This window comes from Cnephaeus nilssonii (genome assembly GCF_951640355.1).
Source record: "Cnephaeus nilssonii genome assembly, chromosome: 5".
In the NCBI taxonomy this organism is placed as follows: domain Eukaryota; kingdom Metazoa; phylum Chordata; class Mammalia; order Chiroptera; family Vespertilionidae; genus Cnephaeus; species Cnephaeus nilssonii.
In genome coordinates this window covers 21,467,248-21,488,883 of record NC_137076.1, presented here as the reverse complement: position 1 = coordinate 21,488,883, position 21,636 = coordinate 21,467,248, and the positions used below count along the sequence as shown (strand labels likewise).

The window sequence follows — 21,636 nt, the reverse complement described above, 5'->3', positions numbered from 1 at the left end:
TCCAGCCACCTCCACCCCAAAGTACAACCCCCATGCTTGGCTTTCCTTAAGCAATTTTAATCACAAACTGAAGGTAAAAGGGGTACAGGCTGGCTCTTAGAGAGAGGTGGCTGACTCCAGGCCACGTTCCTGGAAGTACCGGTGGGGGAGATGGGGGCGGTTTCCTGGCTTTTCGTTGAAATAGGATGTAATCCTCCCTTGTCCTTCCTGATCCCCTGTTGGCAAGTCCTCCCTGTAAGGCGAGAGGTGGTGACACTGACCACCTGCTGTTGGGGGTTGAGGGGTGCACCCTCCCAGGCTGGGATGAGCCCTAGCCTCCCTCCCTCCCTCACAGCACCTCTGGGACACCCACCACGTAACACCTTCCGCCTCCTTCTCCAGGATGCTCTGGGCCGTGCGCCAACTGAACCGGACAAACTGGGGAAAGCCAAACACGGGCTCCACGTTCTTCCTCAACCATGCTTTCGTCTTGGGATCTAGGGAAGGGGTGGAGTGGGCAATGTTGGCAGCCCCTGAACCCTGTCATAAAGTCCCAGCTCCTTAGACTCCCATCTGAGGCCCCATCATCTCATCTCAGGCCTCCTCTTGAGTATCTGAGGCACCCTGCACTACCTTAGACATCTTCCTGCCTCAAGGACCTTCGCACAGGCAGTTCTTGGACTCTACCCGGCCAACCGCTGCTCCAGGTACAATTTAAGAAGACTGCCTCTGAGGTATCTCCTTTACCCCACAGGACAATAGTCATTACACCAGCATCTGTGGATCATCAGGTTAATGCTCGTCTCCCCCCCATGTAACCATGAGCTCAGTGGGGACAGGGAAATCCTTGTTTGTCTTGCTCACAGCTATATCCCCAAGGCTTGACCCTACACAGCATGTATCAGGTACTCAGTAAGCACTGAATGCTGGCCAAACTGCTTTTGGCCTGCACCTGGTTTCTTCACTTTGGCCTCACCTCAGTTCCAATCACAGACTGTGTCGCCCCACCCACCTGCCAGGCTCTTCCTGGGCCTCAGAAGGGTCAAGGGGTTCCTTGAACCCAACCACTGAATCTTCAACTCTGCCCCTCTATGTGTGTGTGTTGGGGGAGCACAATCACTTCCATGTCAGACAAGGAAACTGAGTCTCATACTGGGGAGAAAACTGTGGATTTAAGCTGGGGCCATGGGACATAAGCCAGTGCCCCTCACCCTGCCCCCTTCCCCTTAACAAACAGACAGACACCCACCATGGGTCTCAGTCTCTCACTGGGGCTCCAGAGAGCAGAGAGAGGAAGGAAGCAGGGAGGAAGGAGCCTGCCAGCTGGAAACCAGCTTTGCCACATGATGGCTGCTGGCTGTGAGCAAGTGGCCCCCAGTCTGGGCCTCAGCCTCTTCCACTGTGGAGCAGGGTAAGCAGAACCACTCTCAGGACTGCCTTGTCAGAGTTATCACCAGTATCACTATCTCGGGACAGCTCCCAAAGCAGCCCCTACCACCATCTGCTCACCATTGGGGTAGCCTGAGCCATAATCAGTGTCCAGGTCCTGTAGTTTTTCCACAAACTGCCAGTTCTTCACGGCCTGGTCTCGGGCCACCTGTGGGCAAGACAGGCACTTGAGATCTCCCTCCCTCAGGGCATCCACACCTGCCCCATGCCTAAAGGGATGCTTGGAGCCAGTCATGGACAGCGAGGGGCTAACCTTGGCACAGATGCTGGCAGCGCTGACCACGGGATAGAGAGCATCTGCCTTGGCCTTGACTGTCACCTCAATGCCGGGAAAGCGCTGCTGCAGCCGCTCTTGGTATGTCTCTGGCATTCCCACCGTGTCCACAAATACCTGCAGTGGTGGCAGAAATGAATCCAGTCAACAAACATTGAGACAAACAACTGTGCAAATGATCCAGCCTCATCGCCTTTGCACTTGCTGTTCCCACTGCCTGGAATATTTTTCTCTTGGCTCGTCCCAGGCTGCATTTTTCTCAGGGGTCTCAGCTCAAGCATCACCTCCCAAAGAGTCTTTTTTTTTTTTTTTTTGCAGTTCTACAAATTAAACTTTATTGGTTTATTTTTAAATCTTTATTGTTGAACCAAAGAGTCTTTTTCTGACCAAGCTGTACTCAGTCTACATTTACTGAGCACCTACTGCATGCCATGGGCTGCACTTAATAGTGGGAACAAGGCAATGAACACACCAGACAAAAATCCATGTTCTTATGAAGGGGACACCCTGGTGAGGGCCACAGACAAGAAACAGGATAAACCCTAGCTGGTTTGGCTCAGTGGATAGAGCGTCGGCCTGTGGACTGAAAGGTCCCAGGTTCGATTCCGGTCAAGTGCACATGCCAAGGTTGTGGGCTTGATCACCAGTAGGGGGTGTGAGGAGGCAGCCAATCAATGATTCTCATCATTGATGTTTCTATTTCTCTCTCCCTCTCTCTTCCTCTCTGAAGTCAATAAAAATATATTTTATTGACTTTTTACAGAGAGAAAGGGAGAGGGATAGAGAGTTAGAAACATCAATGAGAGAGAAACATCGATTAGCTGCCTCCTGCACACCCCCTACCGGGGATGTGCCCGAAACCAAGGTACACGCCCTTGACCAGAATCGAACCTGGGACCTTTCAGTCCGAAGGCCGCTGCTCTATCCACTGAGCCAAACCAGTTAGGGCTAATTGATACAATCTTTAAAAAAAAGAAACAGGGTAATTAATAAAGGATAGGGGAGAAATGGAAGAGGCTGTAATTTTTTTTTTTACAATTTTTTATTGATTTTATAGAGGAAGGGAGACGGATAGAGAGGTAGAAACATCGATGAGAGGGAAGCATCGATCAGCTGCCTCCTGCATGCTCCCTACTGAGGACTGAGCCCGCAACCCAGGGATGTGCCCTGACTGGGAATTAAACTGGTGACCTCTTGGTTCATGGGTTGACACTCAACCACTGAGCCACACCAGCTGGGTGAAGAGGCTGTCATTTTAAATGGAGGTGTGCAATTCAGGGAAGGTCACCCTGAGGTGAAGGAATGAATGAGCTTGTGGGTGGAGATCTGGGAAATTGTTCTAGGCAGAGGCAACAGCCAGCGCAAAGGCCCTGAGGTGGGGAGGCCCCATGGCTGGAGCAGCGAGGTAAGAGGGAAAGTGATCTCCGTAGTAGCAGTTTTTGTTCTCAGAAATCACCATTATTATTTGTTTACCAGCTGAACATCCATCTCCCTGACTTGGGCATGAACCCAAGGGCAGGGCCCTTGTCTGTCTGCTCCAGTATGGCATCGTCAGCTCCACATTCTATTTCTGGACCTCCGCCACCTCCTCAGCAAGGCCTCTCTTGTTCCATTCCCTCCCTCAAGTGTATTTGCCCATGTCATTCTCTCAAAACAGCTGGTTCTTTGCCTCAGAGCACTCGATACCATGCCAACTTATATTTCTCTCTGGTAATTTGCCTCCCCTTGGCTGTGAATGTTCCTGCTTTAATTTCCACTGTGCTCAGAAAATTAAATGTTGAGATTTACATTAAAAAAAAAAAAAAGACTGTCAGCTGCTGCTGTTCGGGAGCAGATTGTAGGAGAGGGGGCTGGAAGTGGGGGAACCAGGGAAGAGAATGGGGCAGGCATCCAGGACTGGAGAGTGCCCTGGGCTAGGACAGGTGGACAGATGTGGGATTTGTTCTGGACACTGACTTTTAGGCTAGAGATAGATGGGGGTGGGGGTGGGGCCCCACCAGGGTCCTTAGTGGGTCACATATTTAGGGTAGGAAAGCAGTAGGAAGTCAACAGCAGCAATAAATATTCCTGAGGTATTACATATGTCTGATGCTGAATCGCTCAGTGCACTCACACTTCCATTTTATCCTGAGGCGACCAAATGGAGCAACCCAAGTTAGCTCACCTGAGCAACGTTGACGCCCTGGTCCAATGCATACTGCACCAGCCCAGCGGCTGTATCATGGGACAGAGAGTTCAGATTGTACTTGACCCTGCAGTGAGGAACAGAGCCCAGTCAAACCCATTCCAGCCACCAATCCCTTCCAGCCCAGGTTGGCTGCCCCCCTACCCAGGCCCCTCCTGGGGACCCCTCACCGCCCAAGCATGCTGGTAGAGATGAGGTTTGGAGACAGCACGTCCAGGGCCCAGCCCACAAAGTCCCCATCCTCCTCCATTTTCGCAAAGAGCCTGTCCCGCTCGCTCTCCGACAGGGTCTTTGAGTCTGGGAAAAGGGTTGGGAGAGAAGGGGAGCAGCTGGTTCTCCCAATTCCTGCTCTCTCCCTCCAGTTTACACCCGCCCCTGCACATGCCCAGGAACCCCCTTCCCCAGACATACACCAAGGGCTCACCTGCCACTTTCAAGGCCTCCAGATCTGCTAGGCGCGACATGGGACAATAACAAATGGCGTAAACCATGGGGCCTGGAAAAATGGGGTCCAACCAGTGAGCCCATGAAAGCCGCCATCCTTGTTCCATTACCACCACTTTTTCCGGTGCCATCCCCTATGTGCCACGGCTCTCACACCACACACAACGAAACCGGTGCAATCCCGGCTCCCATTCCAGTGCAATTTGCATCCCCCTTATCACGTCCCTCCTCCACCCCAGCCCTGGGGACACACCCAGCACCGGGCCCCGGCCTGCTTCATCGACGCCCAGGACGCACGGCTCCTTGCGGCACACTGCGGGCACAGGCGAGTTCAGGCGGCAGCGGCCCGTATTGTCTCTCTCCAGCTCTCCGAGATCCATGCCGCCTCGGCTGCCACTACCCGCCGCGGGAACCGGGTCTGCAGGCGCAGGTCTCGGCGCGCGTTTTCCGCAGGTTCCTCAGTGGTTGGACCTGACCAATCAGCGCGCAGGACACGCCCCCAACCCTCCCGCCGCCGTGACGTTTGCGCAGCCGACGCCGACGCCGCTGCCGTAGGCCGTGCTGGGAATTGTAGTTCCCAAGGCCCACCACCGCGCTCCGAATTTGAGAAACCGGGTGGGAGGGGTAGCTTTCGAAGCTCCGCTCAGAGGGCTCCCGAGCCTCTCCCGCCGGGGCTGGTGGGAGAAACGGGAAACTGAGCGGAACTGGAAGGGAACGGCCCAGTCAGGCCTATGAGATGAAATACCATTACACTACACTCCCAGAATTCCCGTCCCCCACCGGGACTCAGGCCATTTGCAACCGCGATCCCCGTCACTCCACAAAGTCTAGGCGCCCTGGAGTAGGAGTCTCCATTCCACTGGGCTCAGGCCTTCGGACTACCTCTCTCTCGGTACCTCATCAGGATCTCCGCCCGCCCCTTACTACACTCTTTCTCATTCGGACTAAGCCTCCCCTTCCTCCGAACCGAGGTCTGAGATCCCAAGACCTCAATAGACTCTTGTGTATCAGGAGTCATGTTGTCTCCCACCCCGCCCTTCTCCTTTCCCCCATCTTATTTTCTGGCCTCATCAGGGCTCATTCCGCTGCCTGTGGGGCCCCAGCTCTCACCAGGCTCAGGTCCCTTCCTCGGGATCACGGCTCCTCCATCTCTGTTTTCCTCCACTATCTTTCTCCCTTTCTGCCCGGATATCGTCCTTTCTGCTCACATCTCCGGACTCTGCTTTCTCCTCCCCACACCACCCTCAAGCCCTAGACTTTGGGCCCCAGTTCTCCCTTCCCGATGCCCACCTCCTCTGCGTCCCCCCTCCCCCCCTTTCTTCCTTTCCTCCCGCCCACCCTGGGGACTTCCCAGCCCACCCCGGGCCGCCCCTCTGAGCCCGCCTCTAACCCGGACTCAGGGCCTCCAGTCGCAGTCGATTGGCTTGCAGGACGAGCAATCTCGTTGCCGGCAGGGCAGCACCTGCACCAGGTTCTCGCGGTCCATGAACACGGGGTCCGGCGCTGTGCCCAGCACCTCGCGGCTGCGCTCCTGCTTGCCCAGGTCGCAAAGACAGCGCCACTTTCCCCACGGGCCAAGGATCGAGTCCTCTTCGTCTAGGGATGGAGGGTCAGGTGTATGTGTACGGGGGGAACCTATGTACCCCTAGACCCTCCTCTAGGGAGGGAGGAGGCTAAAATCACTAACAGCAACAGTTCGTTGTTTTTGTTTTGTTTTTTAATGTTTTAAAATTGATTTTAGAGACAGGGAGGGAGAGGGATAGAAACATCGATGAGAAACATTCATCAGCTGCCTCCTGCATGCCCCCTACTGGGGATTGAGCCCACAGCCTGTATGTACCATGACGAAATCAAACCGATAACCTCTTGGTTCATGGGTCGATGCTCAACCACTGAGCCACACAGGCTGAGCAATAGTTCATGTTTGCCGTGTGGTGCTTCTGTGCCAGGTGCCTTGCCATAGAGGATCCCATTAGCCCCAGGTGGGGAAACTGAGACCTAGAAAGAGCAAGCCACCCTTCTGAGCTCACACACCTGGTGAGCGACCCAAGAGAGACTGCAAACTGACACTTCCCACCTGTGCCAGTTGGAACTGTGGTAAAACACCCTTTGTGCCCACCCTCAGAAGCTGAGTCATCTTCAGGGACATGATCATGAGCCTGTCTAGCTGGCACAGTGACACCTGACCAGCAGGTCTGTCAGTTGGTAAATTAAATGACATGATTAGCATAACAACAATACTTAAAGCCCCTGGCACTGGGCTAGCTCATGGAATAAAAGCAATGAGTGTGATCACTTTTAAAACAACCACAACTCACAGAAATGTACTTTAAGTTTATACACATTACCTTTCAACATTTTAGAGTTTCCCTTTCTGAAATAACTAAATAAACTATTTTAAGCTTCAAAAAAAATAAAAAAATAAAAATAAAAATAAATAAAATAAAACAACCACAACTTACTGAGAGCACTTACATTCCCCTTAACAGGGTTCTTTTACTGACTTCTCCCTCGCCTCTATGAGATAGGCCGTAACTCACCAAACCTCCATCACAGAACACTAGCATCTTTCATTCTTCTTGTAACAGTGATAAATTGTAACCCACCCCACCATTCTTTTGACATTGTTTCTGTAGATGGTGACTCAGATTAATATGTAACATGTAGATAAACAGCATGTTTATAAAATAATCCTAGGAACTCTCTCACATTGAATACTCTGTGTGTGTCTGTCTCTGTCTCTCTCTCTCTCCCCCCTATCCCTCCCTCCCTTCCACTCTCTCTGAAAAGCAATGGAAGAACATATCTTCAGGTGATGATGAATAACAACAACAACAAACCTCAGAAGATACAGACGCTGACCTACAGTCATCCCAGCTCTAGGAGAATTGCTGACCTTCAGTGGTAAAACCAGGATGGCAAAAACCAGGATCACACTCACCAGACCATCCCTTGACCAGTTTTGAGGTTCTTATCAGCATGGACCATGCTGGTCTTCCAGTAGAGAACTTTTCAACCCCCTCCCCTTGAGCTCTTTGTTCTGCTTTCCCTCTGCCTCCTTAAAAAAACCCCGGCCTGCTCTGAGAGGTGGAGATGGGCTTTTCAACAACAGTCCCCTATCTTCTCAGGTGGCCAACACTTGAATAAACCTCTTTCTTTTTTCACCAGCATCTATCTCACAAATTTGACTTTCGTGGCACCAGGCAGCAGAATCTGGGTTCTGGTTACATCCCATCAGACCTTTTGGCCTTGGCACATGCTTTTCCCACTCCCTGGCAACACTCTTCCCCCTAAATCTTTGCAATTTTTGCTTTTCTTGTCACGTCAGCTACATTGGTTACCTGTTTTCTTCAGCCAGGCCTTCTCGGGCTTCAGAAATTGACCTGCTACCTTCTTTCTCTGTCTCTGCCCTTGTGCTTATGGATGTGTCTGCTTGTGTCCAGCTCACGCCCCCTTCTCCACGTGTAAGCTGCTGAAAGGCAGTCTCTATTTCAGTTTACAGATGAGAAAACTGAGCCTCGGAGAAAAGTGACCAGCCCATGGGACGCCGCCAAGTGCGAAGCGGGGCGGAGATCTGAAGTCCATTGAGGAGGGAGGGTCTGTTTGCAGCCAGCTGGCAAAGTGGGGCGATGGGGCACCTTCCCCCGCCTACAATTACCTTTCCCCAGATGCTGCAGCCGCAACTGCTCCCACGTGTCGCCTTTGCCCAGCTCGCCGAAGTAATGGTAGTCGGGGGAGACCTGCGCAGGGGTCGCCAGCAGCAGGAACACCAGAGGCGACAGCAGGAGCGCAGCTGAGCTCTGGTCCATGCGGGACTCCAACCGCTCCCGGCGCGCTCCGGGGCCGAGCCCCGCGCGGGATCTGCGGGGCCCTCACTGCCCTCACGGGTGGGCACAGTGGGCGCGGCCCGCGGCTGCGCAGCTCCCCAAGACCCGGCCGGCTCGTCCCCCTCCCCGACGGCGGCAGTGGACCCGGCCGCTCCTCCCGTCACCACGCCCCGCCCTGAGCGTCACGGTTCGGGCCGCGCGTATAAGGCTCCGCGGCCCTGTGCGCACTTGGCGCTGAGAACGCGAGTCCGCGCGGGTGTGCTGGTGTGTGCGTCCCATCCCTCCCCACGAAGGTAGGGCCTCCTGGAGCGCACCGGGCCGGGGGGAGCCCCCTTGGAGCCTCTCCGGCCCTCCCCAGACCTCAGCCCCGCCGCCTTTGTTTCCCCCCCGCCTTGGTGGCCGCCTTTGTCCTTGGGGTGGGGTGGGCAATCGAGGCCAGAGCTTGGCTTGCTCCCCGCCCCCTGCTCTCGGGGGTTCCTCCCGGGGGTTCCTCCCGGGGCGGCGAGCCCGCGCCAGCGCATTCAGGTCAAGTTGCTCCTGGGAGGCCGGGCGGCAGCGGCTGGGCCGCGCTTGTTGGCCGGGAGGGAGGGGTCTCCCGCGGTCTAAAAGCCGCGTGCAGCCGGTACCGAGGAGGGTTCCGGACAGTGCCCCCGCCTTCGCCCTTCTGACTCAGTCACCGGGCCCAGCACGCGGCGTGACCTTGGGAAGGAGGACAAAGGGTCTTCCCGGGCGCGCTGACCGGGCCGGGGGGGGCGGGGGTCTCAGCTTTCAGTCATGGCCACCGGCAACGCGCACATTGGCAAGCCCGCCCCGGACTTCCAGGCCACCGCGGTGGTGGAGGGCGCCTTCAAGGAGGTGAAACTTTCCGACTACAGAGGTGAGGCCGGCCTGGAGGGGGCCCAGGTGGGGGCGGGGCCCTGGCTTCGGAGGCGCTGGGCCCTCACTCCTCCTCCGTCCCCTCCCCCTCCTCCAGGGAAATACGTGGTCCTCTTTTTCTACCCGTTGGACTTCACTTTTGTGTGCCCCACGGAGATCATCGCTTTCAGCGAGCACGCCGAGGACTTCCGCAAGCTGGGCTGCGAGGTGCTGGGGGTCTCTGTAGACTCGCAGTTCACCCACCTGGCTTGGTATGAGTGGGGACCAGCAGGGAGGGAGGGAGGGAGGGGTGCGGCCAAACCTATACCTCTACAGGGTCCCAGCTGTGTGTTCTGGTGGCCGTGGCTCAACCTCTGCACCTCCCTTCCCCATCTTGAAAATTATGGGAATAATGACGCCCAAGTCCTTAACGATGACAACAGTAATTAGCATTTGGAATGAAGTTGCAAATGCTTTATCTCACTTAGGGCAAAGCAGCCTCCTGCCCAACAACTATTTCAAGAAGGTGGCAACTCCAGTTCAGGGGAGTGGAGGGCTGGGCCCCAGAGCACAGCTAGAGAGGAGGATGGGCACTTTGCCCCAAGATGCTGGTGACCACCAGCGCATGTGAAGCCACTTTGTTGGAATGAGAGCATTAGCTGAGTCTTCCCAGCTGTGGGAAACAGCCCCTGCACCCACTTCAGGGTGGGGTGGGTGGGACTTCCAGGGCCTTGCTCCAGAGCCCCTTATCTCTCTCCTCCAGCACCCTGTCTCCAGCCCTTATCACACCCAGGTCCACAGGGTGAGTACCCTGCTGTGGCAGGCATCCTGAGGTCCCAGCCCTGTCTCCCCTACTCCCAGGATTAACACCCCGCGGAAGGAGGGAGGCTTGGGCCCCCTGAACATCCCCCTGCTGGCTGATGTAACCAGAAGTTTGTCCCATGATTATGGCGTGCTGAAGGAAGATGAGGGCATCGCCTACAGGTACTAGGGGGTCCTCAGGGTGAGGGGACCACTCTTGGGCAATGCCCTCCCTGCCATTAGCCCCGTGGCTAGAAGGGAGATGGTGCTCCCTCCACTGGCCAGTGGGAGTTACCAGCTTTTCACTGTGAACCCTCATGTCTTCAGGGGCCTCTTTATCATCGATGGCAAGGGTATCCTTCGCCAGATCACTGTCAACGATTTGCCTGTGGGGCGCTCTGTGGATGAGGCTCTGCGGCTGGTCCAGGCCTTCCAGTACACAGACGAGCATGGGGAAGGTGAGTGCACACACATTCACGTGCCCCTCTCTGTCACCCGTGTAGACATTCACTGCCTGCCTTATCACCTATGTAACATGGATGTGAAGGCCCCAAAGAAGGTTCAGCTCAGGGCCTCGTCTGCAGGAAGTTTCTAGTCTGATTGGGGAGCTACCCCAATACGAGGGTGGGTCGCTGGGAGGTAATAAAAGTCTACAGAAAAGGTATTTGAGAAGATGTGTGCCGCGGCAGGCTTGAATAAAATTAGTTGGATCAGACTACCTTCTTGGGTGGAGGACACAGCTTGACTATAGCCTCTCAAAGTCTAGTAGGGGTGGAGCTGAGGGGAAAAGATGGGGCTAGAGGGGCCAAAAAGAAATAAAAAATATCAGCTACAAGCCCTGTACTTGGGCTTGGGGGCTTCTGTCAAACATGTGGTATGGTCTTGGGCCTGGACCGCTTGGCTCTGGGCTTTTTCTTCTGCGACTCGGGACCTCACCTTGCCTCTCACTGCTGCCCTACCTTGAATATGGGCTGTAGCCTCACATGTGCATCCTTGTGTCTTCCCACAGTCTGTCCCGCCAACTGGAAGCCAGGTAGTGACACGATCAAGCCTGACGTGGATGAGAGCAAGGAATACTTCTCCAAACACAGTTAGGCTGGCAGACAGATGCCAAGCTTGGGCTCTGGGCCCCCACCCCCACCCCTGTGTGCCTGTGCTGGCCCAGGAAAGGCCAGGCCTGCCCCTTCAAATTCCACAGTCCCGATCCTGAAGGGCTAGGCCAGGGCCTTCTTCTATTCCTAGCTGAGTGGTGAATGGTGGCCCATTGCTGGAACTCCCCAACCGGGCACAGGCCTAGAGGTGACCAATAAAGTATTAGGGACAGGTTGTGAGTCTGTGTTGGTGTGGTCTGTTCTGCTGTCTTTTGTCAGTCCATGTCCCCCACTCCTTTCCCCTAAGCTCTGGCCTGAGAAACTGACACTGTAGTTACTTATTTGCACCACAGGGTGGCGGTGTTACCTCATGTACACTGTTTTCTCTCACCTTTGGTCAAAGGGCAGTTGGTGGGGTTGCTATTTGCCCCTTGCCATGAGCAAGTCCCTGAATCTGGCCTTGAAGGGCAGTCCCCACATCTTGCCATCGGCCAGGCTGGTTAAATTGTTATTTTAAGAGATGCGATCTTTCCTGGTTTTCTTCATCAGGAAAATGGAAATAAAGACAACCAAGCCAGATCACCATGCATGTTAAAAGAGATAAAAGTATGACCCTCGCTGGTTTGGCTCAGTGGATAGAGCCTCAGCCTGCCGACCAGAGTCCCGGGTTCAGTTCCGGTCAAGGGCACGTACCTTGGTTGCAGGTTCCTCCCCTGGTCAGGGCTCAGGCAGGAGGCAACCAAATGATGTGTTTCTCTCACATCGATGTTTCTCCCCGTCTTTCCCTCTCTTTTCCACTTTCCCTAAAAATCAATGTAAAAACATCCTCGAGTGAGGATGAACAAAAAATAAAAATAAGAAGAGATAAAATATATAAAGCTCAGGGCCCAGTGAATGGTTACTAGGGAGGGTTCCTTGGCCTGGAAGAAGAGTCCAGTCTTATGGGAAAGAGGATGGGGACCCAGTCCTGAGAACAGAGTCAAGAATGGGAGCTCCAGGCACTGGCCAGGTAGCTCAGTTGGTTAGAGCTTTGTCCCCATACACCAAAGTTGGGGATTTGATCCCTAGTCAGAAGCAACCACTGAATACATAAGTGGAACAGCACATCGGTGTTTCTTTCCCTTCCTCTCTAAAACTAAATTAAAAAAAAATTTTTTAAAGAAGTGGGAACTTGAGCTACGTGCTTGGTGAGCATGCTCTGCCCCCCACCCCCCTCTGAAGTTTGAAAGAGCTGCCTGTCAGCCCCTAGGGTGGAAGGGTGAGGGTTAGGCTGGGAGGCAGGAGGCAGGAGCAAGGCAATTTTCCCAGGAGTGCAGTCTGATTCTGTATGTGTCCAGGCAAGTGACTTTGCCACCCTGAGCCCATATTTCCACAGAACAGGACTGACAAGCTCATTTAATCCAGACCCATTATTAATATTGCTGCCCAGCCTAATACCCACCAAAGTCACTAATCTCAGCCTTGGAATTTTATCTCCACTTCTCCCCAAGGCCCTGTGTGGTCTTCCTTGACCTCAACTCCACCCTCCTGGTTCATTCTATCCCGGGCATACTGGCTTCTTATTGTTCTTTAACAGGCTGATCTGGTTCTGGCCACAGGGACTGCATGTGTTCCTTCGACCCGGAATGCTGTTACCCAGGTTTTTTCAGGGCTGGGCTTCTTCAAATCTGGTCTCATTAGAGGTCTCTGTCCCCAATCTATCCTCCAAGGCAGCTCATCTACCCTGCCCCGCTTTCACCTGTGTCTTCTTTTCCTGGCACTTAACCACCATCCCGGAATCATGTTTCCTTGTTTATTGTCCATCTGCCTGCTGTGGTCTAGACTGTGTCTCCAGGGCTGGGTTGTTCGGTACTTGAGATATGAATCAAGTGTCTGTTCTGTCCATCCAGCCCCTGTGGGCTGGCTTCCCTGCCGTTCTGAGTGCTTCCAGCTCCGAGGCAGGGTCCACTCGTTACCCACGTACCAATCACAGCTGCGGGGAAAGGAGCCCCGCGCCAGAGCGACGGAGGCGCGCGGCGGCCTGGCCAGCCACCCCGGCAGGACCAGACTTGGCAGCCGCCCCGATCCTGGCCTGGCACCGGGAGGGGAAACTGGCAGGCGGGCGCCGCCCTTCCTGGCGGAGGTGAGGGGGACCGCGGCGGCAAGGACGCGCGGGCAGTAGCAAACCCCCACCCGGGTCAGGTCAGACAGCGTGGGCGCGGCGGGGCCCGGGCGCCAGGCAGAGGAGGGAGGCTCTGGGGCGGCTCCCCGGACCCTGGAGCGCGGCCCACCCACCACGGACGCTCTGGACTCGGGCCTGGGGCTTTCCGGGCCCAGGCAGCCGCCCGCCTGGGAAAATCCCGGCCTCCTTCCGGGCGCCGCGGCCCCTGCCCGGCAGAGCGGGGGAGGGGATTCCCGGAATCTGCCCGGAGACCGCGGTCGCGTCACTGGACAGAATCCGCCCATATAAGGGCAGCGCTTCCGTTGCGTCAACAGGGAAAGCCCCGGCGTGCGCGACTAGGTGGGGCCGCGCCTGCGCACTGCGTGTGTCGCCCCAGGCATCCTGCCCCCAGGTGTTGGGCTGGACCACGTCCTCGCCCTGGACTTCCCAGCCCCCGGGATCTGGGGCCGCGAGCAGGGTTGGACACCCTGGCTGGGCTGGGGTCGCGAGATGCTGGGGCAGAGCTGGCGAGGTGACAGATGCCGAAGCGAACCACAAACAGCAGCGGGGCGGGGGCACCCCAGTACTCTCCTCCCTCCGCCCGCCCGGCTTGGAAAAAAAGACAACAGAAATTAATAAAGAACCTTTTTTTTTTTTTTACTTAAATAGATTCAATAAAAAGTCAGAACAACAAACACACACACACACAAACACATCTTAAAATAAACTCTTTAGAGACTAAGTGCGTGTTTCTTTTCCACAGTACGGTGCAGAGGGGGAGGGTAGGGGGCAGGGGTCCCCTCCCCAGTGTCCCCGCGGGCTTGAGTACCGGGCGGCGGGGCCAGCTCCGCCGCGATCGCCCCCTCCTCCCCTCCCTGTTAAATACACAAATATATTATATTCAATATGAATCGAGTTCGTTTCCAGCAGAAAAAAAAAATACAAAAAAAAAGTGGAAGGGGGTCTTGTAAACGTTGAGGTGGGAGGACTGGGCGCAGAGCGGGCGGGCAGGAGTCCAGTGTGGTTTTCGGCGTCCCCATGTCCCGGGGCGGGTGCCCACCGCCTGCACCCTCACCCTGTGGTAGGCTTGCGCCCAGCCGTCCAGGCTGGGGGGTGGGATGTCCGTACGGGGAAGGGGTGCTCAGAAGGCGTGTCCCTTGACCCCTAACAGCAGCTGGCAGCCGTTGCTGACATGGGTCATGACCTTCTGTTTGAGCTGGGCCACCTGCTCCCGGAGGAGGCCTGCAGTGCTCGAGAGCCCCGCGTTCTCGGCCTTGAGTGTCTTCACCTTGTCCTCCAGGCGCGCGATGCGCTCCAGCTTCCGCTTCCGGCACTTGGTGGCCGCCAGCCGGTTCCGCAGCCGCTTGCGCTCCACTTTGATGCGCTCCTGGTCTTCCATGTTGATGGGAGACACTGGCGGCGTGGCGTCGCGGCTGCGCGCCTCAGGCACGGTCTGCGGTTCTTCCTTGAAGGTGGAGGCGCCGCGGCCCAGGCCCAGCTGCGCTGGGTGGCCGCCGGCGAAGGGTGGCGCGTGGGGGAGGTAGCTGATGGTGGCCGTCGGGTACGAGCTGCTGGTCCCAACGGCGGCCCCGGCGCCTCCGGAGGGCGCGGAGGCTGGGGAATAGCTGCTGAGGTTGGTGTAGACGGGAGGAGGCTCCGGGCCAGCATAGACACCCCCAGGCCCCGCCGGGGCCCCCCCGCTGGCGCCCAGGGACACGTTGGGGGGCGTCACGTGGTTCATCTTGTGCAGGTCGTCCAAGGCTTTGACAAAGCCGTCGGCGAAACCCTCCTGCTCCTCGGTGACGCCGCCCCCCGCGCCCCCCGCGCCTCCGCTGCTGCCGCCCCCGCGAGGGTAAAAGTACTGTCCCGGGGGCGTAGGCGTCGTCGTGATCACGCCGTTGCTGTTGGGGACGATCAGGCGCTCCAGCTCGGATGAGGCGAGCTTGAGCGACGCGCCCGAGTCCGAGCCCTGGCCGGAAAAGTAGCTGCCACCACCGCTGCCCTCTGGGCCCGGGCCCCGCGCCCCCGGTGCTTTCAGACCTCGGTAAGGGTCGGTCAGGTTGAGCGCCAGGCTGGGTTTCAGGAGTTTGTAGTCGTGTAGAGAGAGGCCGCCCGGGGCCCGGCCGTATCCCGCCGCTGCGTATGAGTCGTCGTGGTAGAAGGGCTGTTCCATTTTAGTGCACATCCGGGCGGCCCGGGCGGTGTGGGGAGGTCCCTGCGGGGCCGCCCCGGGCCTCGCTGCTGCGAGCGAGCGGCGCGCTGTCCTCGGCGGCGGCTGGACTGGGTGTCGGGAAGCACGTTCCGGGGCTGGCACGGATCGGGAGAGGCCAGCCGGCTGCCGTGCGCGGAAGCTCTGTGCGGCTTCGCGAGCCCCTCTGCCCCTCTCCGGTGCGCTCGCTTCCTCGGTGTCGCTTCCCCCGGCTTCCCCCTCGCTGCTGGCTCCGACGCTGGCCCGCCGCGCTCTAGGTCCAGGCCGCTCAGCCGGAGCCACACGCCTTTATACGGCAATTGTCAGCTGCGGAAACGCGCTCTGATTGGCCATCGCGCGCGCCGGGGCCTCGCGCCCCCCTCCTGGAGCGTGGGGAAGGGGAGGAGGCGGCTCGCGTCACTGTCAGGAAGCGCGTGTCCTTGTAAACAGCGGCCACGGGCTGGGTGGTTTGGCGAGGCTGCAGGGGGAGGGGTTCAGGGGGACCCCTGGGCGCCCGAGGAAGGGGTTGCTGGGAGGGTCCGAGGCACACGGGGAGGGGCTCCAGGGAGGGCGATGAGGGACACGAGGAACTGATACAAAGCAAGTGTGTGTGTGTGTGTGTGTGTGTGTGTGTGTGTGTGTAGGGGTGGGGGGTCCCTAAGTTGTACACAGAAGGTCTGAGGGGCCGGTAGTATCCTAGAGGGGGTGGAGGGGCTGTGAATACTCCGGGAGACCCCATAAAAGAGAGAAGGAAGGGTTAAGCAGGGAAAATGGGAGGGGGGTAGGGAGACGCCTGACTCAGGAATTAAGTGGGGGTCCTGAGTACAGAGGGGTTGAGGGACTGGCATTTTCATGGGAGGCACTGAACCCAGGAAAAGTGATGAGTGTGGGGAGGGGGAGATGGAGTCCCTGGGAGAGGCTGAGGGTCTCCCATAAATGGGAAGGAGAATCTAGATATGCAGAAAGTGAATGAGGGTCCTGGGGTACACTGAGGGAAAACATGTGGGGGACAAGGAGACACTGTCCCAGGTCAGGGTCACTGGGGTCATCTGCGATGCCCGGATGAGGGAGAATTAGAAGGGTCGGGGCACACCTTCAGAGCTGAGATGACAATGACAGAAGGTCCCCGGTGGAGACATGAGGGAAGGAGGGTTGTTGAGGATCCTGAGGAATCCGACTACTGGATCTGCCATGATGGACGCCCCATCGTATGGGTGACCTCCAGGCGCCTGTATACTCTGTCCCCATCCCAAAGTCCATCCCCAGTCACCTTGGGCTTGACCGACACCGCGTCAGCTCCTTGTGCCTGGACCCAGCCCGAAGGCCGGGGCGCGGCCGCCCTACCCCGCTCCTTCCTTAGAAACAGGCCGGGAAGAGCTCCGCGGCAGGAAGTGTGGCAACAGCCCTGGGGGAAGGAGCCCGGCCCAGCCTCCGTCACTCGGTTCCTACGGGACCTTGCACCCCGCCCTGGGCCGGGCCGGGTTCTGCGCCTCGGAAGAGGAACCTGGGCGCGGGACCCCAGCGGAGGTCGGGGTGTGCCGAACATGCCCAGCCTCCGAGGCCTCCAGTTCCCGTCCCCCGCCAGCAATGGTTCAGCCCGCGGTGCCCACGGGCGATCTTGGAGGCAGGCAGTTTGGGAACGATTCCATTAGCCCAACCGAGGGGAGCGCACCCGGGAGCGGGTCCTGGTCTCCGTGGCAACACGCCGGAGTCCGCACTCGGCTGGGGGGCGGGGCGGTCCCCGGAGTCTCCCCCCCGACGCCCATATAAGGGCACAGGAAGGGGTGGGGCCAGCGCTGTCCCTGGGCCCCAAGCTTGGAGCTGGGAGCCCGGGCATCTGCCAGGTCCCAGGGCGCGCCCGGGCCCCCGACGGCTAGTCCCAACCAGCCCCAGCCTCCACCCCCGGGCCCCAGCCACGGCCGCCTGGCCTGGCCCCACCTAGTCACTAAGGGGCTGTGTGTTACCAGGCCTGGCCCGGCCCGACCTAGCCTGGCAGGTCCCCGCCTGCCCGAGGGCCTGGATCGGACTTCGCCCCTAGCCCGACGGGGCGCGGAGGGGGCGGGCCCAGGCCTCCAGGCGTCCCTGGCGCCTGGGCGGGCTGGCGAGGCTGTCCCCTCCCTTGGGCGGGGTACCCATCCTTTCTGCCCGGAGATCTGGGGCCCCTCCCCACAAGCACCCCTAGGGTCTGGGGTGCCCTCTCCCACACTCATGAGCAAGGGCTCCTTCTCCTGTTTAAGTCTGGGGGTTCCGTCAACTATCCAGAATACCTTGTGGGGTCCATCTCTCCCCAGGGTACCTCCTTCATCTGAAAGGACCCGAAAATCCCAGGGAAGAATCTTGGTGAACGCAGAGGCCCTTCCCCAGTAAGGACTGGGTGAAGGTTTAGATGGTGAGGCTTCTAGTTAGACTTAAGGTGGGACTGCAAAACAGTTCAGACGTGAGCCACTAGTGACTAGAACAAGAGGTGAGAAGCTGAGTCTCTCTCTGAGAAAGGCCTCTATCTTCTTGAATGATGGCAGTTTCTTTTCTTTTTTTAAAATTACTTTATTGATTAAGGTATCACATATGTGTCCTCAAACCCCCCCCCCCCCATGGCAGTTTCTTTAGAGTAGAGAGATGCTGAGGGATGGGGCTAGCCAGCCTTTGTAGGGCAGGTACAGAACCCACCAAGGGTGGAGGAGAGAAGGAAAATGAAAGAGGTGAAAGAGAAACTGAGCTATGTGGGGGCAGGGGGAAGTCCAACAGAGCAGTGGCTTTGGAGAGGAAGGTCCCATAGAAGCTGGGGGCATCCCTGTCTTTGGTCTTTGGAGGTACTTGTGACCCCTGGGTGCCCCCTCCCTCCTCCCCTAGCTTGAACTGCTCCCCTCCCCCGCCCCAGGCTCAAGGGAGATTCCAGTGGCCGCTGAGTCTGGCAGGCTTGCTGCCAAGGCCTGTGTCTCCCGCCCATGCTAATAACTGCAGCTGACATCTGGCCGGGCCCTGTGGGGGCGGCGCAGTGGGCAGGGTTAGGGGGCTGGGCAGGTCTGGCCAGAGGGTATATCTCGGGAAGCCAACCTGCAGGTCCCACGGGCCAGGAGGCCACGGTGAGTCATCCCTGGCCAGTGCTGAGGCTGGCCAGGCCAGGGGAGTATGAGAGCCATGATCCTGGCCCAGATGGGGTCGAGATGAAAGGAAAGGCCCAGCAAAGAAAAGTGGGTGAATGGGGGTGGGGGTCAGGGTAGGGAGAGACGGCCAGAGAGACAAACTGGGGGCAGGGTTAGCGCCACGCAGACAGACAGCAGTGACACTTAAAATAGGCAGACAGAGAAATAATAATTATCATTTTAATAGCTAACACTTATATGGCTCTTACCATGGGCCAGACACTCTTCTAAGTGGTTTAAGTAGAGTAACTAATTGTCTCCTTCCAGCCACCCAGCAAAATGCATGCTATGTACCCCCATTTAACAGATGAGAAGACTGAGGTACGGGACGGAAAAGAACTTGCCTGCTATCCCACAGCTATAAGTGCTGGCGACGAGATATAACCTGAGCTGTCTGGCTCCAGAGCATTAGCCACTATACTGTGGATAATCAGACCAACTGTATGCCAAGCTTTTCAGGCCCTTTCACTTAGGGTCTTCTTTAATCCGGACAGAAATGGAGGGAGGGGAGACAGGCCAGCATTTGGAGTGGGGTTGAGTGGCTCCATGCACTCTGCAAGGGTGTTTGAGCAGGGGGTGGGGAATGGGCCAGCCAGGGAGGGCGGGGGCCCAGCCCAGCTGGTACAGCCGGTTCCAGGCCCCTGTCAGTCTCACCCTTGTGGCCTGGGCACCACCCCCTCATGCCGCCCCACTGGCGCCAAGGCCCCCAGGAGGAGGATAGCCCCCTCCCCCTCCTGGCCTGGGTGCCCAGATGCAGCAGGGGACTGCCCAGCCCTTGGGCTCCAGACCAGCATCTGGAGGAGGACTCTGTGCCCAAGTTTCCCCCACACCCAGGGGCCCAGGGCCTGGGGTGGGGACAGGATAAGGGGGAAGTTCACATACCCCCACCCACGAGTCTCTCTGGGGCTTTCGACTTTGACATGAAGGACTTCTCCTTCTTATAAATAGTCTGATGACCCCCTCCTCCCTTGACCCCACTGACCAGTGAGTGGGGCCCTCACCAGGAAACTGGGCTGGGGGCTGCAAGTGAGTCAGCCCTGGGCAAACCAGGGCGAGAACCCACAAGTCATAGCACCCAACCTCCCGAGTCCCTGCCCCTGGGTGTGGACAGGCAGCCGGGCAGGAAGAGGCTGAGAATCACATCACGAAGTCCTCCCCTAGGAACCCCTGGCCTGCCAGCTACCTCCCTCCCCACCTCTGTGGTTTGGGGGTCCCTCACCCCCTCTGCTGGAGAGGAAGCTGCTGGGTTTTCTTGGAAGCAGGAAGGAGAGGCTGTCTCCTCAGGCTGACTCAGCTGGGCATGAGGGGAGTTTCCCATAAAACTAAGTCTGTCTCTCCCCCGGACACACACACACTGCTGGTGAGGTCTTGAGGGGCCTGGGCCTGGCTGAGATTCTGGGTGCCCCCTTTACAGGGGGTGTGCTAAGAAAAAAGGCCTACAGCCCACCAGGGACTGAGGCAGCTGAGCCAGGCCTCCCAGGAAGTGACAAATAGCAGGGAGGGAGGGAAGTTGGGGGTAATGTTTGGAGAGAGGAAGTTCAGGGATATCTGTGGGGGAGGGGGGACAGAGACAGACTGGGAAGCCCAGAGCTCCCTAGTACCTCAGATGGTCCAAGAGCATGTGTGTCGGCTGGTTGGCTGTGGGGCTGTGGGGCTGCATATGACTGGCTTGTAGGGTGTGTGAGAGTGTGTGTGAGGCCTGTCTCCCCAGTGCATGTGTCTGTGTGTTGGCCCAACCCTGCAGGGCTGTGTAGGGCCTGTCTGCTTTGGGGGTGGGGGGGATGGTGGGTATGTGTGTATGGTCTAGGGCAGAGGTTGCCAACCTTTTGGACTTCACAGACCACCAGTGGTCCGTGGGCCACCGGTTGGCGACCCCTGGTCTATGGAATCAATTGCATATGGCTGGCCTATACACAGAGTGGCCAGATTATTATGATCTCTGAACGCATAATAATCTGGCCACTCAGTGTATAGCCTATATAATAAAAGGCTAATATGCAAATTGCCCTCTCGACCAGGAGTTCAACCAGCAGGCAGGCCAGCCAACCGCCCATGTCCCCTCCCCCTGGCCAGACTGGCTGGACCCCACCCATGCACGAATTCATGCACCGGGCCTCTAATATATATACTGAGTGGCCAGATTATTATGCGTTCAGAGATCATAATAATCTGGCCACTCAGTGTATGCATGTGTTGTTTGGAGTTCATGTGGCTAACTTATTCCTGTCTGGTGTGTATGTGTGTTTGTGTGTGTGAGGTCCATGGCTTGCCTATGTGAGGTCTGTGTGTGTGTGAGGTCTGTGGCTGGTGTGTGTGTGTGTGTTTTTGTCAGGGTGTCTCTGTGCCATTGTGTTTATGAATGTCTCACTGTGGCCTGTCTGGTGTGTGTGTGTGTGTGTGTGTGTGTGTGTTCTGTGGCTGGTCTGTGTGTGTTTCTATGTGAACTCTGTGGCTGGTGTGTATGTATGTGTGCTAGCCAACAGGTTCTGTCAGGGTGTTTCTGTGCCAACATGTTTATGAATGTCTGACTGTGACCTGCCTCTCTCTGCTTCATGTGTCTGTCCAGATCATATGTATAAATATGTCCGTTTGTCTTCTCCCATTTGTCCCATCTGTCAGTGAGTCTGATTGAAAGATCAGTCGGAGGCCGAAAACCAGCTGACACAGAGGATCTATCACTGATATGTGCATGTCACCAGTGAGGTAGCGTGTATCTAAATCTTGGTGACCTTTGGAGCCTTCTGAGTGTGGGTACACATTGCGGAGGGGCTCTCTGTCATTGTATGTGTGTGTCCTCTCCATCCATCTCAACGTAGGTTTATGTTTTTCCCTTTTGCTTCTGAGTATCTTTTTGGTGATCTTGCTAGTGTGTGAGTGCATGTGCACATGTGGCTTTGTCTTGTGTGTCAGGTCTGACCGTATCTGAACACCCCTTGTACAGCTGGTGCTGAAAGTGACTGTCCCTCTCTCCCAGTCTGTCAACATGCATGCATCGCCTGCTTATGTCTGACGCACAGCCCTGTGTGTGTCTGTCCTGTGTGTTTCTGGCCTGTCACATTTCTCTCAGCGTGTGTGTGACCATGCCACTGGATCAGCCAGGCTTGGTGCTCACCGGAATGTCTCTCTGTGCTTATGGCTAGTATGTCCATCTTGCCAGTACGCCAAGTTGATTTATCCTAGTCACACACACCCTGCCTGCGTGCTTCTGGCCTGTTGATGGCTTTGTGTGTTTGGCAGCATTTCAGTCTTGCTCCTGAGTC

General features: G+C 57.0%; 4 protein-coding genes across 5 annotated transcripts; 1 reads left to right on the top strand and 3 right to left on the bottom strand.

Annotated features, from left to right (window-relative positions):
• Window positions 1-40: 40 nt before the first annotated feature.
• RNASEH2A (ribonuclease H2 subunit A) lies at window positions 41-4,835 on the bottom strand. The gene is made up of 8 exons (XM_079771728.1): window positions 4,585-4,835; window positions 4,312-4,383; window positions 4,058-4,184; window positions 3,867-3,954; window positions 1,682-1,819; window positions 1,489-1,576; window positions 353-476; window positions 41-232 (listed from the first exon to the last, which is right to left on the bottom strand). The coding sequence occupies exons 1-8, from the start codon at window positions 4,709-4,711 to the stop codon at window positions 97-99; spliced, it is 900 nt and encodes a 299-aa protein (XP_079627854.1). The 5' UTR covers window positions 4,712-4,835; the 3' UTR covers window positions 41-96.
• THSD8 (thrombospondin type 1 domain containing 8) lies at window positions 4,135-8,164 on the bottom strand. 2 transcript variants are annotated; one of them, XR_013813554.1, is made up of 4 exons: window positions 7,990-8,164; window positions 5,722-5,927; window positions 4,312-4,383; window positions 4,135-4,184 (listed from the first exon to the last, which is right to left on the bottom strand). XR_013813554.1 is itself a non-coding variant. In XM_079771732.1 (3 exons), the coding sequence occupies exons 1-2, from the start codon at window positions 8,138-8,140 to the stop codon at window positions 5,728-5,730; spliced, it is 351 nt and encodes a 116-aa protein (XP_079627858.1). In that variant the 5' UTR covers window positions 8,141-8,164; the 3' UTR covers window positions 4,877-5,005; window positions 5,722-5,727. The 2 variants fall into 2 exon arrangements, 1 of the variants encoding a protein (XP_079627858.1); XM_079771732.1 differs by lacking the exons at window positions 4,135-4,184; window positions 4,312-4,383 and adding an exon at window positions 4,877-5,005.
• A 157-nt stretch (window positions 8,165-8,321) lies between these two features.
• On the top strand, window positions 8,322-11,666 carry PRDX2 (peroxiredoxin 2). Its single transcript, XM_079771731.1, has 6 exons — window positions 8,322-8,451; window positions 8,924-9,035; window positions 9,132-9,285; window positions 9,875-9,997; window positions 10,142-10,272; window positions 10,824-11,666. The coding sequence occupies exons 2-6, from the start codon at window positions 8,933-8,935 to the stop codon at window positions 10,907-10,909; spliced, it is 597 nt and encodes a 198-aa protein (XP_079627857.1). The 5' UTR covers window positions 8,322-8,451; window positions 8,924-8,932; the 3' UTR covers window positions 10,910-11,666.
• Window positions 11,667-11,793: 127 nt separating this feature from the next.
• Window positions 11,794-15,532, bottom strand: JUNB (JunB proto-oncogene, AP-1 transcription factor subunit). Its single transcript, XM_079771727.1, has one exon. It carries the CDS (start codon window positions 15,228-15,230, stop codon window positions 14,187-14,189), a length of 1,044 nt encoding a protein of 347 aa, XP_079627853.1. The 5' UTR covers window positions 15,231-15,532; the 3' UTR covers window positions 11,794-14,186.
• Between the last annotated feature and the right edge of the window lie 6,104 nt (window positions 15,533-21,636).

Bases quoted from the DNA above. Each gene is read 5' to 3' on its own strand.
- RNASEH2A (XM_079771728.1), bottom strand. From the start codon at position 4,711: ATGGATCTCGGAGAGCTGGAGAGAGACAATACGGGCCGCTGCCGCCTG. The intron at 4,185-4,311 runs GTGAGCCCTTGG...CCCTTTTCCCAG, and splicing joins GGAGGCCTTGAAAGTGGCAG to ACTCAAAGACCCTGTCGGAG. The intron at 233-352 runs GTGGGTGTCCCA...CTCGCCTTACAG, and splicing joins GAGGCGGAAGGTGTTACGTG to GGAGGACTTGCCAACAGGGG.
- THSD8 (XM_079771732.1), bottom strand. From the start codon at position 8,140: ATGGACCAGAGCTCAGCTGCGCTCCTGCTGTCGCCTCTGGTGTTCCTG. The intron at 5,928-7,989 runs GTAATTGTAGGC...CTCCATCCCTAG, and splicing joins GCTGCAGCATCTGGGGAAAG to ACGAAGAGGACTCGATCCTT.
- PRDX2 (XM_079771731.1), top strand. From the start codon at position 8,933: ATGGCCACCGGCAACGCGCACATTGGCAAGCCCGCCCCGGACTTCCAG. The intron at 9,036-9,131 runs GTGAGGCCGGCC...CCCCTCCTCCAG, and splicing joins GAAACTTTCCGACTACAGAG to GGAAATACGTGGTCCTCTTT. The intron at 10,273-10,823 runs GTGAGTGCACAC...GTCTTCCCACAG, and splicing joins CACAGACGAGCATGGGGAAG to TCTGTCCCGCCAACTGGAAG.
- JUNB (XM_079771727.1), bottom strand. From the start codon at position 15,230: ATGTGCACTAAAATGGAACAGCCCTTCTACCACGACGACTCATACGCA.